Consider the following 16,133-nt stretch of genomic DNA (forward strand, 5'->3'; position numbering starts at 1 on the left):
TTAAAAATATATAACTGTCATAGCATGTCATGCAGTTGTCATCTGTCGTGTTATTATTTAAAAATTTAAATAAAAAAATTGTTTTGTATACAAAATTAAAATATATAAAGAATTATAAATATCGTAATAAATTGATAAATATTATGAGTTTAAAAATAACCTGATTTGAAATTGAATCTAAAATCATGGGAGAGGCGTATTTCAGTTTAAAACGGAAACTAGAGGAGTTGGGCTATAATAACACTCTTCCAATTGATGCAGTTCCGCTAGTAGAATGTATTCTTGCAGATTTATTACAAACCACGCGAAGTTTACAACATTATATGGATTTATCCAGGGAGGCTCTCCAGCAACGGGACTCTTTGATGTTAGAAGCTGAACCATATAAATGTGACAATGCTAAACTCATACAGGAAAATAATCAGCTAAATAAAGAAATTATACATTTGAAAGAAGAGAACATGAAAATGAGTAAGGAATCCAAGAGAAAAATTAAGGCATTGTCAGAAGAACTCATGAAGAAAGACACTACAATCAGTAAGTTACAGCATGACCTTCGAGATTTGAGTCTAAGAGGCATCTGTGCTGAAACCCTGAGTAGTCGTAATAAAAGTAAACGAAAAGAGGCTGGAGACACTTATTCTAAAGTTTGTGTGTGCAATGATAGGAAATTTTATAATGTTGAAACAGATGTTTCTGAAGTGCAAAAGAAAATTAATGTATTGGAAGAGAAAAATGAAGAATATATTGATGAAATTGCATTGTTAAAAAATCAGATCGAGCACAGAGATAATGAAATAGTCAGATTAAATATATTGTTAGAAGGTGGTCGACCTTTGAATGCCATGAGCAAGGATTGCTGCAATGTAAATTCAGATAGCCGTGTACAAAATCTGATGAAACAAATACATGAATTAGAAAATGCTAATGACATATTAAAGAAAGAAATAAGCAGTGGCCTAGAAAAGCAACATGAAGCAATGTTGAGAGCTCTTGGACTTGCTGATAAGAATAAAGCATTACAGGAAGAAGTACAAAAAGTAGACACTTTGGCATTAAAAGTTGAAGAAGATTGCAACAAAAGGTTGGCAAGCATGATGAATGAAGTTAACTTTTTACAAACAAGAATTGAAGGTTTAATCATGAAAAATTCACAATTAGAGAAAGAATTGACTCAAAACAACTCAAAAGAATCATTAAATTCACCTAAACATTACCAATGCAATGAATTACTTAAAGTGGCATTAAAAGAAAAAGATACATTACAACAGGAAATTAAAGATCTTGTAGATCTTAATAAAGGTTTACAGGATAAAATTCTAGCATTGTCCCAGCTCAGCAAGACCTGTGGCCAAGTTAGTTCTGAATGTGAACATAGCAAAGTCTATAAAAAATGTCCTACAAAGCATGAATTGCAGCTACTACTGGAAAGTGAAAGAAAAAAATATGAAAGGCATATGGTAGAAATACAGGATAAATTGTCTGAAACAATTAATTTGTTCAATAAACATTTACATAAGTGTAAGGATAAGGACAGTTCAAGATTTAATTTCTCTTCATTTTCCACACATGGATCAATATTTGTTAGAGATTTACAAAATAAATTATGTGAGAAAGAACAAAAACTTCTAATGCTATTAAAAGAAAATGAAGACCTCAGGCTAAAAATGACTCAGAATGAAGAAGGCAATAAACAGAACTATAAAGATGTAATTAGTCAACTTAATGCCGAAAATTCAGAGTTGTCAAAAGAAAATATAATGCTTAGTCAGCAATTAAGTCAGTGCAGAGATATAAATTCAGCAAAATTGAATGCAAATAGTGAATTCGGCAAAAGAGATGCTCAAAAATTGAAAGAAAAGATTGAAGAATTGACACATGAAGCACAGCTTTTGAAAAAGGACAAACATGAATATAACTTAAAATATAAAGAAGCAATGGATATGGTTGATAAACTGAAAAGAGATTTGGCATACAAACAGAAAGACATGGAGTTGTTACAAGAGGAAAATTCTTCTTATAAAATGTCTCATAGAACTGGAAAAGCATCAGCAGATCATTTGAAAGATGAATGTAATTTTTTGAGAGAACAAATGAAGAAAATGCAAAGTGATGTTATTAAGGAGAAAACTTTAGCTAACCAGATTAAAAACATTCAGTTAGAAACAGAGAGAAGTAGTAATGAAATACAAAATGAACTTTTAGTAGTTCAGAAGAAGCTAAGCTTATCTAATGATAATATTGATTCCTTAGAGAGAAAATGCAAAGAGTTACAATCTGAAATTGGAAGCTTACAAAATGACAAGTCAAAACTTGTAGATAACATCAAAAAGCTGGATCAAGATAGAGACAAATTAGTATTAGAGTTAGATAATAAAGCTGAAACAATTAGTGTTCTGGAACAGAAATTAAAGTCTCAAACATATGAAATGGGTAAGTTAGATCACGAAATTTCAGATCTTAAGAGAAGATTAAATGTTAATAAATTTTCAGAACATAAACTGGTAGACAATGAAACTCAAATTGCTTTCTTAAATGGAGAAATATTGAGATTAACCCAGCAACTGGATAATGCTATTGTAGAAAATAAACATTTGCAAAATAATTTAGCAGATGTCAATGGGACAATGAAGCTTACTAAAATTGAATATGAGAAGTCAAGAAAAGAAGTAGATGGTTTAAAACAACAGCTTCAGCATTATGTAGCAGAAATAAGAAGGATTGAAGAGTTATTGTCCCAAAAAGAAGCTGAAAGATCTGACATGTTGGAACAATTTGCTAGTCTTTCTGTTGAAGCCAATATATTAGAGAACACAAATCATTCTTTGGAAAGTGAATCAGCTTCAAAGTCACTTCAATTACAGTCTTATGTTAGTAAAATTCAAAGCCTTGAAGAAAAAATCCTTGATAAAGAAAATATAATTGATAGTCAATCAGCACGATTAGCAACAATGACGTGCAGGGTTACTGCCCTGGAAAATGAAGTAAAATTATTAACTGATGAGAAAGCTATACTAGAGCAGAACATAACATGTTTAAAACAAATGTGTAGTAATATACAATCTGAACATACAAATATGACAAGAAGCATGGGTGATACCGATTCTGAGCTCAAGTTATATGAAAATAAAATAAAATCATTAACAAATAATAAAACAAAATTACAAGTGGAGAAAGAGGAGTTGAATGAAAAGTTGCTGATAACTGAGAAATTGTTGTCAAATGCACGGAAGGAAATAGTAGAGCTTAAGTTGGCACTACAGGATGCAACTTCAGAAACAAAATCTTTGCAACAACGTGTATCCCGATTGAGTACTCAGCACGCGGATGACCATGAGGTAGCTATTTAATTTATTTTTATCTTTATTAGAGCGAAATTTGGCGCGAATGCGCGAGTCCGAATAGTATTCACCGACTAATAGCAAATTCAGTCAGATGACTGCAACATACACACAATCACAATTTATCAACTAGTATACTAAATTGCACATAAAAGTATAGGAGTATAATGGCATTTATTGTTGCACCACATTCACAATTTAATTGATGATAGTGGGTTGATAACAGTGGTTAATAAGCTTTTGACTATTTTCTGCGTTATATAGCTAGGTTATTATGATAGACCTGTGACATATGTATTGGATTCAAAGAATTAGTTAAGAATTTTGATGAGTCAAAAGCGCGAATTTCACTAATAAGCTCTCGAATTATAAGTTTGCTGGCATACATGGCTGATGCGAATACTGTATGTTAATACAGTTTTCAAGTTGTACTATGCGTAGACAGGTACTTACTTTAATTTTTTTTTAAGGCCACATTAACTAAGGAACTTGAGCTACAACTACCACTGATGTTAGAAGAAACAATACATGAAGTAAGTCATGAAGAGGATGAAGATAGTTCTCGTTTTCGTGAGATACATAAAAGATATTCTAAGTATTCTCATAGTAGTACTTTATGAATATTATCTTATACAATAATATTAAATTGACAAATAATCTAGTTAAGAACTTGTGTCTTTAAAATATGGACACCTTGTCTGTTTGATATTTGATAGTTGAATTGAAATAAATGTAGGTACTTATTTGTAGTTCTATAATGAACCTATGAATTTTGTGTTATTCATACTCTGTTGTTAGTTGAAATTTGTTATTTAAATTATGTAACTTTAATCACGTATGTAGTATGTATCACAGACCATTTTATGTATGTATAACATATTGGTGCCTTACTAATGTATACGAAAATTCTAAGACATTGGTCTTGGTAAGTAGGTACCTGCCTGCATAGTCTATGTAGTAATACGTATGACCTTTACCACACTAGTGCCACCATCACAATTTTATTAATCAATCTTTTGATTTTATCAATTTTTTGATGTGATGGTTACACAAAGTAGGTAAGTACTTACTTTAAAAAAACATGCTACCCCGGGTAAATAATTGAAATATAAAGTTTTATTCCATTAAAAAAATGTAGTCAGAGTTTACTACGCGGATTTTGGTAGCGACGATTTTCGAATTAGTTATACTGTGGGAGTCACCTATGATTATTTCTAATGAAATCTTTTATCTACTGTAGCATAATTTGTTAAAATTCTTATTTTCCTTTTTGCTAATAAATAAAAGAAATTGATAAATGTGACAGTGGCGCTAGTGTGCTCATATTTAGTCCTGTTAACTGTAATGGACATATTTCAATACAATAAGAATGGCCTTATATTTGGTATGAACTATGAATTTTATTCTGTTAATTTACCAAAATAAAATATTTTTAATATACTATTCTGTATTTTATTTTTCCAATATTTAATAAATTGAAAAGCTTTGTTTATAAAATCCAAATAGTTTATTAGCTTTGGATACAATATGGGATTCACTTCACCTTTATAATTTAGTAGACTGTATTACAATTATTGTATTTACAAGTATATCTCTATAATTTTACTGTTGAAAACCTAATTCATACTTCCAATAAGCCATATTATAATAAAAATTAAAAACATTTACAGAAAATTATTAAAATAATAAAAAATCCACAACAATATAATGTATTTGTGTAATACAAAATAATGTATTTGTTTTGTAAATTAATTTATTGAATTACATGCATTAATTCATAGGGACTTGATACCTTGTCCAAAAATAACTTTTAATTAGTAATGTGTCTATAAATTATAGATACTTTGAGTATGAAAAATTCTTGTTATTATTATGGTAATTGTATTTGAATATGTACAAGTACCATAATATATCCTGGCGGATTTCTGAGATTATTAGTCACCAACTCAGAAAATAACGAAAGTAAACACCAGCATTAAGTTTATCAAAATTAGATTCATTTTCAATTCAAATCCTGAGCAAATATAGATAGAAAGTCATTATGTAATTAGTAATTTCCCTGTGGAATTGTGTCACTTAAAAATTAATGTCATTCAAATAAACAGGCAGGATTTTATCTTCACTTTTTTATGAGACCAGACCTGGAATAATTCTAAGCATAATCAAATACCATAAGAATAACAACAGGCTTCGTTCTAGGGGTATGGCTATGCTGGGCGATGCCCCAACCATCATGCCCGTGGCCAACATGAAGCGGGCAAGTAGTAACTAGGTAGGTATTTTGTTAAACAAATATTTATATACAATATTGATTTGTTAAAAATAAGGAGATAAGTACAAAATAATGTCTATGGCCTATTGTGCATTGAATATAACAAATGGCAATCCGATAACATTTTTTAAACAATCTAAACTGCAGATCACTTGGTTAGTTATTAGAATATACTCCTCGACGACCTCGGTGGCGCAGTGGTAAAGTGCTTGCCTCTGAACCGAGAGGTCCCGGGTTCGAACCCCGGTCGGGTCATGATGGAAAATGATCTTTTTCTGATTGGCCCGGGTCTTGGATGTTTATCTATATATGTATTTGTTATAAAATATAGTATCGTTGAGTTAGTATCCCATAACACAAGTCTCGAACTTACTTTGGGGCTAGCTCAATCTGTGTGATTTGTCCTAATATATTTATTTATTTATTTATTTATTTATTTACTACACTCGTAAATAGTCATAAGAGGAACATCAGTGGAAATTAAATTGGGTAACAACTTTAAAATATGTTATTGTAATGCCCATGTCATAACAGAGTTATAATTAAACTATTATTAGAATATTACATTATTGCATACTTCATTAATATTTCAAAAAATATTACATATTTATATGTGCCCATTTCCCATAGGTAGAGGCAGAGAGCCTATAAAAATAATCTACAACTACAATTTTGAATTTTTGATCAATTTTCAGGCAGTATATAATAATATATTTTATTAACTGCTTTTTATATAAGAATTTTATAAATGGAATGCTTATGATAATATTTGTATATTCAGAAAATGTTGAAATATCAGTCATACAAATTAACTTATTTACAATTATTTATAATACGATTGATTCAGGCAATAACTTTAGATTTTACATCCTGCCGATCTAGGCCACTTCATCACAGTGCCATGATTAACTTGTCATGATTAATATAGCAAAGGAAGTAAATTTAACTTCCATAATATCAACTAATAGAGCACTTCAGCAATAATTTTATTTTGTAGGAAAGGTATGTATATTTTTGGGAATGGTTGATTGTGAGGTCAAGACCACAATAGACAAGACTGTTAAGTAACTACAATTATTATATTTACATAATTATAGGCAAGGATATCGAATATATATTCTTAGAATTATTACTATACATGAGTATTTGCCATGTGATAATACCATTTACATACTAAATGGGTACATACATCAAGAGAAAATAATGTATTGAACAAGAGCACCACCTATATTTTTACATTATTCTAAGTTAATTGACTTTTGATTTATTTGAACTATAATAACATTGTGGTATGCATCTATCATTCGTCTAAACAATAACTCTATTACAGTGTGGCTAAAATCCTTGTAAATCCTATACCTGCACCTAAAACAGTTTGACCTATACCCCAGATCATAGCATGTATTGGAGGCATTTCTTGATTCGCTGCGCGATATATAAAAGCAACGGCCGCGCTACTGGCGACTCCAGAAGTCACTGGGCTGACGACACCCATTACTATTAACAGGACCGGGAAAAACTTTCCATATTTGTGTTTTCGTAGAGTTCCAAATGCGACCAGCGCAGCACAAGTATGCACAAATACAGACGAACACAATGACCACAAAAATACTGGATACCACATTTCGCCAAAAGTATTCAAAGGGTCACCAGGAGTCAATCTTAATATGTTCACAAAGGAATCGAATTCTGATACCCGAAATTCCGACAACATGTCATACATGTTGTCCTTGCTTGAAGGCAGCTCACAGTCATCGGGACAATTTTTGGCGTCATGAAATTCCCTTTGAATCTAAATATGAATTCCTATTACATTTTACATGCCATAGTAGAAGAATAATGAATCACAGTTCTGCGCGTCACATTTTTACGTCTTGTTAGATATTTATAAACTGCACTTAAAATTACAATTGTACTTCGTAACTGATTAGCGACAATTACCTAGGAGCATCTAACAAAATAAAATTATTACGAAAAACAATTTAACGTGTTATTCTTGTTCTGTTCTGTTCTGCCTGTTTGATTGACTTGACAGCTGCTATTGTTAAGTAGGTATGCCACCTACTACTGCCTACTTGACAATTGTTTCAATATGACAGAAGTACGACATTGACAAAACCATAAACGTTCCCGATGTGCATGACATGAAATTATAAACGGTGATCCACCTACGGATAAAGACAATCCAATAGTTTTTGTTGTGGTTAATCAGACAGACAAAGCTAACGAGTAAGGATATCACTGCCTATCCATCGTATTATTCATAATATTAAACTTATTTTAAATATAAGTTAAATATGCTTATGCTTATTATAGGTATATGTAATGTTAAAACTATTTTTTGTTTATTTATCCTTCCCAACGTTTAGCTACAGTTTCGCACAAATTCTGGTCGCATCTGAAAACCACATAATATATGTAATGAAATATGCCTTGTATTGCTCCGACACGGACACTTACCTCTTTAACGTGTGCCCTTTTTGTTTTTTGGTGTTTGGATGTGTTGTGTTGTCTTTACAAATAAATATTTAATATATCTAGTTTAATATTATGCTTCAATGTATTTTTTTTATATCTGTGTTACGAATAGGGTAAAATGGCTTTTAGTTCTTCGGTTATTTTATTACTCGTATCGTATTTCACAGTTTCAACTATGAAGATTATGGAATTAGTCCGCTAAATTCATGATGAATCAAGCAGTCGAAGGACATTGTGTTGCTGGCTTGCTGCCAAATCATGCATTTTACTCTCTGCTAAACCCATGCGCCAACCATAGGCAAAAACAAAACTAGCGCCCACCATACCATTGAAATGTCTGTGGAGCTTTTATTGCTGTGGAGCCGTGAATAGATATTTTACGTTTGTAAAAAAATAAATTGAACCATAGTAATTGAACTATCTGAAGTTAGGCATACTTTGCAAATTCTTGACTCTTTGTTTAGTGCTGCTAATTGTTGGTGTTTTTCTGTTGAGTTTTGTGTACTTGCATGTAATATATGAAAAAAAGCGAAGCATCTCCGTTTTCATAATTTAAATAGGTTATATTAAGGACGTCAAGGTAAGGGCTGATGAGAAATATTCAAAATAAATATCGATTTTAAAGCGTGAAGTTCGTACGTTTTACTTGCCAATAGCAGTCAGTCATGTGTCATGTCATTTAATAATTTGTAGGTTATGTTTCTTGCTATTTCCGCGTGAGATTTTTTTACTATTTTGTATATTTTGTTGTTTATCAAAGTATCAATATTTGTTACTTTAAAAATATGGGTAAAGTGAGATCAGCACCGGGTGCTCCCCGGAAACAGGGATTCAATAAATCTGGACATTCTATGAACCCGGACCGCCCTACTGAAGGATTGAAGGGTGTCGGAAATCCCAGAACCAAAGGAACAATCAAAAGGCTGCAGATGTACCGTAATTTTAAGGCCAAACGAGACAAGACTGGCAAAATCTTAACCCCCGCCCCTTTTCAAGGATGGCTCCCATCTGGAACTCGGGCTCGAGTAGAACCTAACCAAAAGTGGTTTGGAAATTCTAGAGTTATATCTCAGAACGCTCTCCAGAAATTTCAAGAAGAATTTGGCGCTGCTGTCAAAAACCCTTATCAGGTTGTTATGAAACCTACCAATTTACCTATAACGTTACTGAATGAAAAAGCTAAGAATGCTCGTGTCCATTTACTAGATACTGAAGGATTTGACAAAATATTTGGACCAAAGAAACAGAGAAAACGAGTAAATTTAAAATTTAATGACATCACAGAACTGTCTAAGGCCGTGGAGGAAAGTGCTGAAAAATATGATGAATCAAAAGACATAGATAGAGTACGTGAAGATTCTGGAGTCAAGGAGGGGCAGCGAGACTGGGTTTTTGGGGCTGGAATGAGCAAAAGAATTTGGAATGAACTATATAAAGTTATTGACTCATCTGATGTGTTATTACAAATATTAGATGCTCGTGATCCAATGGGGACCAGAAGCCCCTATGTGGAGAAATTTCTTAAAGATGAGAAACCACATAAACATCTTATTTTTATTTTAAATAAAGTTGATTTAGTCCCTAATTGGGTAACTCAAAGATGGGTTGCAATCTTAAGTGCAGAATATCCAACAGTAGCATTTCATGCTTCACTGACACATCCATTTGGAAAGGGTTCACTCATCAATTTATTGCGTCAGTTTGCCAAGTTACATATAGATAAGAAACAAATAAGTGTTGGTTTGATTGGATATCCTAATGTAGGTAAATCGTCGGTTATTAATACTCTAAGGTCAAAAAAAGTTTGCAAAGTGGCACCCATTGCTGGAGAGACAAAAGTTTGGCAGTACATTACCTTGATGAAGAGAATATTTTTGATAGATTGTCCTGGTATTGTATACCCGTCAGCTGAAACAGATACTGAAAAAGTCCTCAAGGGTGTTGTAAGAGTTGAATTAGTGCAAAACCCAGATGATTACATTGAAGAAGTTATCAAAAGAGTCAGGAGAGAGTACCTCATTAAAACCTACAAAGTTGATAGATGGGAGACTGCTACAGAATTTCTAGAGAAATTGGCAGCTCGGACTGGTAAGTTATTAAAGAAAGGAGAACCTGATGTAAATCAAGTTGCAAGAATGGTGCTTAATGATTGGCAAAGAGGCAAACTTCCTTTTTATGTGGCCCCTGAAGGGTTTGAGATTCCTTTAACTAAACAACAGCCAGATACAGTAATTAAAATACCCGCAACAGAAGTTAACCAAGAGCCAGTCTCTCAAGAAATTTCAAAAACAGATACTGACAATGATGCTGCAGAAAAACCAGTTCTAAATATTAATAAACTAATAATTGCGCAAGATTTTGCTAAAATTAGAGTTGGTTTACAATTTGATAGTAATGATGATGTTAAACCTCTAGAAAAAAATAGCATTCCTGAAGAACAGGGTATTGATGATGACGATATTGATGCTGATGAATCACAAAGTGGTGAAATAGACAGGACTATAGACAATGGTGATGACTCCTCTGACATAAGTGACGTTTATAGCAATGATGAAAATGTATGCAGTGATTTAGAAGATTACTTGACAAATGATCCAGAAACTGTGAATGAATTGAGACGTAAGAAACTTGAGGCAGCAAGTGGCGAATTTATAGTTGATGAAGTTCCACAAAAGGGTAAGAAGAGAAAGGCAAACTCAAATGAAGCCGCTCCAAAGAAAGTTACAGCAAAGCAACGAAGAGCTATTGATAGAGCCCAACGTCGTACTAAGACAGGAAGCAACTTTTATGAAGTGTCTAATGTCAAAAATAAAAATAGGAATAAAAAGAAATTTGTGTAAACATAATTTAATATACAGTAATAAAATACTAGTTTAAATTTTTTGTTTTAATTTTTTAAGTCAAACCATGTGAAATAGAAAGAAGAATAATAGAGGTACCTATTCAAAAATTCTATATCTGAATTAATGAATGTATAGGCATACTGTTACTAAGTAATTTTTATGATTTCAGATGTCATCTGGAAGTGACAGTGATGAAGATTTTGTGCCTGGTGAACCAGAACAGTTATCTGAAGAAGGGTCTGCTGATGAAGAGACTGAGTCGCAATATGAACAAGAGTTAGAACATAAAAGTAAGAAACGGAAAGCAACACAAACAAGTAAAGGTAAAAAGAAGTTAATGAAAAAAAATGGTGTGAAAGAAACTGTATCTGAGCCAGAAGAAACACCTAAGCTAGATGAAGAGGTAGATCCAGAAGAAGAAAAAAAGAGAGAGGAAGATCTGTGGGCTAAGTTTCTGGAAGGAACAGACTCGAAACCGAAATCTGCAACAAAAGAATCAGCTGCAGTAAATACTAAAGTTACACAGCCTAATGTAGATTCTAATAAAAATAAAGCAGTCATAAAAGATAAAGAAAAGATTGTTGAAGATAATGGATCAAGGGAGAGACGCATTTTTGAGTTTGCAGGCGAAACTATAGTAGTAGAGAATAATGTGATAAAAGAGAAGATGAAGACTGCTGAAAATGCTGGAGCAGGTAATTGGGCTATATTGTTTTTTTTGTGAAGACATTACATTTATTATTATTTACTAGGATGATTGTGTTGCACAACTTGCTTCTTTGTATGATCTATTACCGGCCCGTCCCGTCTTTTCTTGAGTAAAACCATAAAAAAAACTAGCCTATGTTATTGAACATTTCATCTATCTCTTTGCCAAAATTTCATCAAAATCAGTCCAGAGTTTTGTGAGTTAATTACCAACGAAAACAAATACTTTCTATTTATATTATTAGTAACTAGCCTTTGCCCGCGGTTTCGCTCGTTTTAATTTTCCGGGATGAAAGGTGGTGGGAGGATAATATCCTCCATACTTCAAACTAGATGTGTGCAAAATTTCAAGAAGATTGGTTCAGTAGATAGAGCGTGAAGGGTGTTCCCTAACAAACAAACAAATAAATTTACTTTCGCATTTATTTTATTTATTTCGCTGTTTTTTTAAGTCGTGTGTTAGTTATTTGAATATGAATTACGAAATGTTAGGAAGTATATTTTAAATTTACTTAAATTAAAAATAAATTAAATTCAATTAACTGTTAATTTCTCAAGGGCCTGCCATTTCGGAAGGGTCGTCAGCTAGAAAGAGCACGGGTGGTATATCAAGTGTCCTGGATACTCTCAATAAGAAGAACAAACTGTCAACACTTGAAAAATCCAAACTGGACTGGATGACGTATAAGAAAGAGGAAGGCATTGAAGAGGAAATTGAAAGTCACAATAAAGGAAAATCGGGGTATGTATTTGGTTAGTTCTAGATTTATCTTTTTACACTAGATTTTGACCGCGGCATCGCCCGCGTAAATTGAAAAATAATGAAGTTCTATACAAACTTGTAACCTCAATTTCACCCTCTTTGGAATAAAATTTCCGAAAATCTTTTCTCAGGGGATGTTTTCTAGTCATACCTTCCTGCTTAATTTCACATTTTTAGCCACAGTCGTTCTTGAGCCGTATCAAGATACGTGGTCTTCGGGCAATACCTGTGTAAGCAAAAAACAGTATGTTGTCCACAATCACTTTTAAAACAACACAGTTTAAAAGGTCTCTCTCGTTATCGCGTTTTGTCGTATCATTCACTTCTGTGACGCCTCGAAGCCCAGAGTTCGCGTAAAAATAACTTTAACTTAAGATCGGCACTTGTCTGACGTCAACGTAATAGTCACGGTAGTTTTTATTATAATACGACATCCTTGGCGCAATAATAAGAATTTAAATATGAATAGCCCATTTATTTATTAATTATATTTTCAGCTACCTTGATCGAAGAGATTTCTTGGAGCGCGCCGACTACCGCCAGTATGAGATAGAACGTGACTTGAGAATGTCTCGACGAAGCAACCGATAGACATCACATTGCCATATTTATTATACATTAGAGTATTACCCGATTTAATTGTAACCTCTAAATAATTGATACCAAGGTACATTCTTTCTTTTCTAAAAAGTATATAGTAAGTTAAAATCTTCCATACTTTTCGAGATAATTAGTAGTGAATAGTGTAGTAAACTAGTAGACTACATTGTAGTAGAAATGGGACGACATTGGATGACATAGTTCCTATCCAAATATAAGCTAACAGCGTCAAGCTAGCTACTTGATTTAGTACCCAATTGATAATTTTCAACCTTAGAACCCTGGTTATTCACTCTTTCAGTTAGACACGAGTAGCTGTTATTTTTCCCAATTTCGTATGTTATCGTCTTGGATCCGGCCAATTATAGATACTGATAATAAAAAATAATAATAATTCAATTCAATTCAATTCTTTATTCAATTGTTACAGGATAATAAATTACCAGCAATAAGCATATAAATTAAAGGATCACAAATTAATAAGGTGCCTGAACTAGGATGTAAATAAATCACCCTGTGTTTCAGGTGTTAAAAGCTACAATAATCACAAATTAACAATCAATTACATACATTACAGGAAAAGTAAATAAAATAAATAATAATTACATTTAAAATAAATAAAATAAAAAATAAAAGAAATTATTAATTGCTTATCCAATCATTTAAGTCAGAAGTCATAATACAGGGTGTCTTATAGGGCTTATGTTGGTGATGTGGGGCGGTGTCTTCTAAGTGGCTCATTCCCATTTTCCATCGTTTGAAACCCCATTTATGTAGATGGATATCCTATGATCCGTCCACATTTGGTTAAAATTTTTTTCGTGTTTGTAAAATTATAAATTATCGTTTAGTTTGAAAAACTAACAAACTTCAAACTTGTTTCAAAAAAACAATGTAATCGTATATAATACACATAAAACCATTTAAAAATTCACAAATCACAAGTTGCATAACAAGATTGCGCAAAACGCATTGTATATGAAATTGCATGTTCAATACATAAATATCGTATGCATATGAGCTAGAGGCATTCTCACAGTAATTCGTTTGTCACTCCAAGGCCGTAAAATCGATGTGCATCGTCGACAAACGCAGTAAACAAGGCATGGGTATCATTCTCTTCAATAACTTCAATGAGCTGCGAGCAATACTGGCAATCAGTTTCAATCTGGACGTGGCCCGTCGAATGATTTGCACACGCGGCGCTAATCAAGCTAAATAGTGTATTTGCTGAGGTCGCGTCGCCTAGCAGTACTCAATTCGCCGGTACAGTGGCATGACGCTATTTTTGCAAACTGTGATTTGGTTTTGTGCTTGAAATGACTACTTATGGTCGCTGGACACTGTATGATGGCGGGTTGCAAGGAGTACAGGTGAGTATTTTTGAAAATTGGGCATTAATTGATGTTCCATAAAGTTCGCGTGGATTTATGGTTGGCATGGCACCCATTGCTTATTTTAAAGTTGAACTAAGCGCGAGGGTAGTCATCAGAATCATCAGGACATGAGATACATCTATGGCACAATAGGAAAGCATGTAAAGGGCATTCTAAGATTGTATGTAGATCAACTTGCTTAGCACATTCCAGGTGATTTTCAGAATAGAAATCTGAAACTTAAATATAAACTTAGCTACTGTAATCGTGATATTAATAGATCGTGTATAGGCATAGCAATAGGGGTTGCGGAGCACCCGGGCGCCGTGTTTTAGGGGGCAGCTGAGAACAGCTGAATCTTGAACACTCGTACATGTTGTAAGTAGAAAATAGTTATTCCACATTTTGGTCGAACATTTTGATACAGGAGTGCGCAAGAGTACTTATTCTTCTTCTTTGTTGTCAATCTATTTGCAACTATAATAAATAATTATATTTTGGAAAAACTGACGACACACATGTAGAGCCCTACATGGGCTAGAGTACCACCGCTACAGGTTCCTATTAATTTTATAGATATGTAAATAATCGACTTGAATTATTTGTGTTCCACATTGCTCTAATTAATTTGATATAGGAACAATAATAAAGCTGTGCTCTACATTGCATCACCTTTGTGTAATTTAATACGATCTTTATTTTAATTTTGTAATACGATCTTTATTGTAATTTTGAGTAAGTACTATTTTTTTCTAGCTATAAATAGGCATTAGCAAACATAGCTTAGGTATGTATTTTATTACGAAATTTTTACTTTGATCGCAAAAATAGTGGATTTCATTTACGTTAAAAAAATCAAACATTAAATATATTTAAACAATTCAATTTTATTTGGTGGCTTGAAGATCTTCGTATGCAAAACTTATGTTGGTTTGACTAACCACAAACAAACGAGTCAAGTTATTATAACCCTATTTACTACCATTTCTGATCAGAAAGTTTTGAAAGCTGGATGTTCTTCGGTGTAAATCGACCTCCAGGTAAATATGGTTTATAATCACACATAAGGTTATTCGTAAGCGTGGAGTTTAGGCGTTAGGTAATCGCACTCCTTAGGCCCATTCACTAAAGGGAATTACGTTATTATGTTAGTGAATGAAGGGCCAACCAATTCTTGTCTGCTGACGTAATCTGGAAGTGGTGAACGCAGCTGAAAGGAAAAGTGGGCGATTGAGCGCAACCTCGAAGTCGCCTACACAACAGCCTGCTGCGCCCTCCTGTCTAAGCCACTAAAACACCTTTCCGAACCTCAATGTCGAAAACTCGCCAATCCAGTATTTTATGGCTGTTCATGCAAGTATTGGCATACCTGTCCCTTTTATTTAGATTTCTAGTGCATACTACTATTAGGTACATCTACTGAACAACCTACAGATATTTTCTATCAACAACTCATGATGTGCTGTCTTTAGCAAACTTATACCACAGTTTAGTAGATAATTATCCCTCCTGTTTGGGAATGCAGCTATATCACTTGTCGAGGCTTTTAACCCTCATTCATATCCCCGGGAGCATGGTTCATGGTTAAATAGTCTTTGAACATTTTTTGTATAAAATATGGTGAATATTTCGTATTCAAACTGAATGTTACAAATAACTTTTTGGTAATCAACAAATTATTTATCATTTTTATTTAATTTACTTTTAAAACGGTTTTATTTTTATTTTCTGAAAGGACTTTGTATACTTTTT

At 33.0% G+C, this 16,133-nt stretch overlaps 4 protein-coding genes across 4 annotated transcripts in view; 3 read left to right on the plus strand and 1 right to left on the minus strand.

The window, feature by feature from the left end:
- Positions 1-27: 27 nt before the first annotated feature.
- LOC128672962 (centrosomal protein of 135 kDa-like) lies at positions 28-4,784 on the plus strand. The gene is made up of 2 exons (XM_053750504.1): positions 28-3,338; positions 3,812-4,784. The coding sequence occupies exons 1-2, from the start codon at positions 186-188 to the stop codon at positions 3,959-3,961; spliced, it is 3,303 nt and encodes a 1,100-aa protein (XP_053606479.1). The 5' UTR covers positions 28-185; the 3' UTR covers positions 3,962-4,784.
- Positions 4,785-6,044: 1,260 nt separating this feature from the next.
- LOC128672963 (uncharacterized protein) lies at positions 6,045-7,670 on the minus strand. Its single transcript, XM_053750505.2, has one exon. It carries the CDS (start codon positions 7,334-7,336, stop codon positions 6,938-6,940), a length of 399 nt encoding a protein of 132 aa, XP_053606480.1. The 5' UTR covers positions 7,337-7,670; the 3' UTR covers positions 6,045-6,937.
- A 1,194-nt stretch (positions 7,671-8,864) lies between these two features.
- On the plus strand, positions 8,865-13,075 carry Ns2 (Nucleostemin 2). The gene is made up of 4 exons (XM_053750644.2): positions 8,865-10,892; positions 11,104-11,629; positions 12,201-12,384; positions 12,903-13,075. The coding sequence occupies exons 1-4, from the start codon at positions 8,877-8,879 to the stop codon at positions 12,994-12,996; spliced, it is 2,820 nt and encodes a 939-aa protein (XP_053606619.1). The 5' UTR covers positions 8,865-8,876; the 3' UTR covers positions 12,997-13,075.
- An 820-nt stretch (positions 13,076-13,895) lies between these two features.
- Positions 13,896-16,133, plus strand: part of p130CAS — a 61,483-nt gene continuing 59,245 nt past the window's right edge. Inside the window, exon 1 of the mRNA XM_053751074.2 lies at positions 13,896-14,378. Within this exon, the coding sequence (XP_053607049.1) occupies positions 14,325-14,378 (54 nt within the window). The 5' untranslated portion in view covers positions 13,896-14,324. The remainder of the gene's footprint in view (positions 14,379-16,133) is intronic.

The sequence above is a fragment of the Plodia interpunctella genome, chromosome 10 (assembly GCF_027563975.2).
Source record: "Plodia interpunctella isolate USDA-ARS_2022_Savannah chromosome 10, ilPloInte3.2, whole genome shotgun sequence".
Classification (NCBI taxonomy): domain Eukaryota; kingdom Metazoa; phylum Arthropoda; class Insecta; order Lepidoptera; family Pyralidae; genus Plodia; species Plodia interpunctella.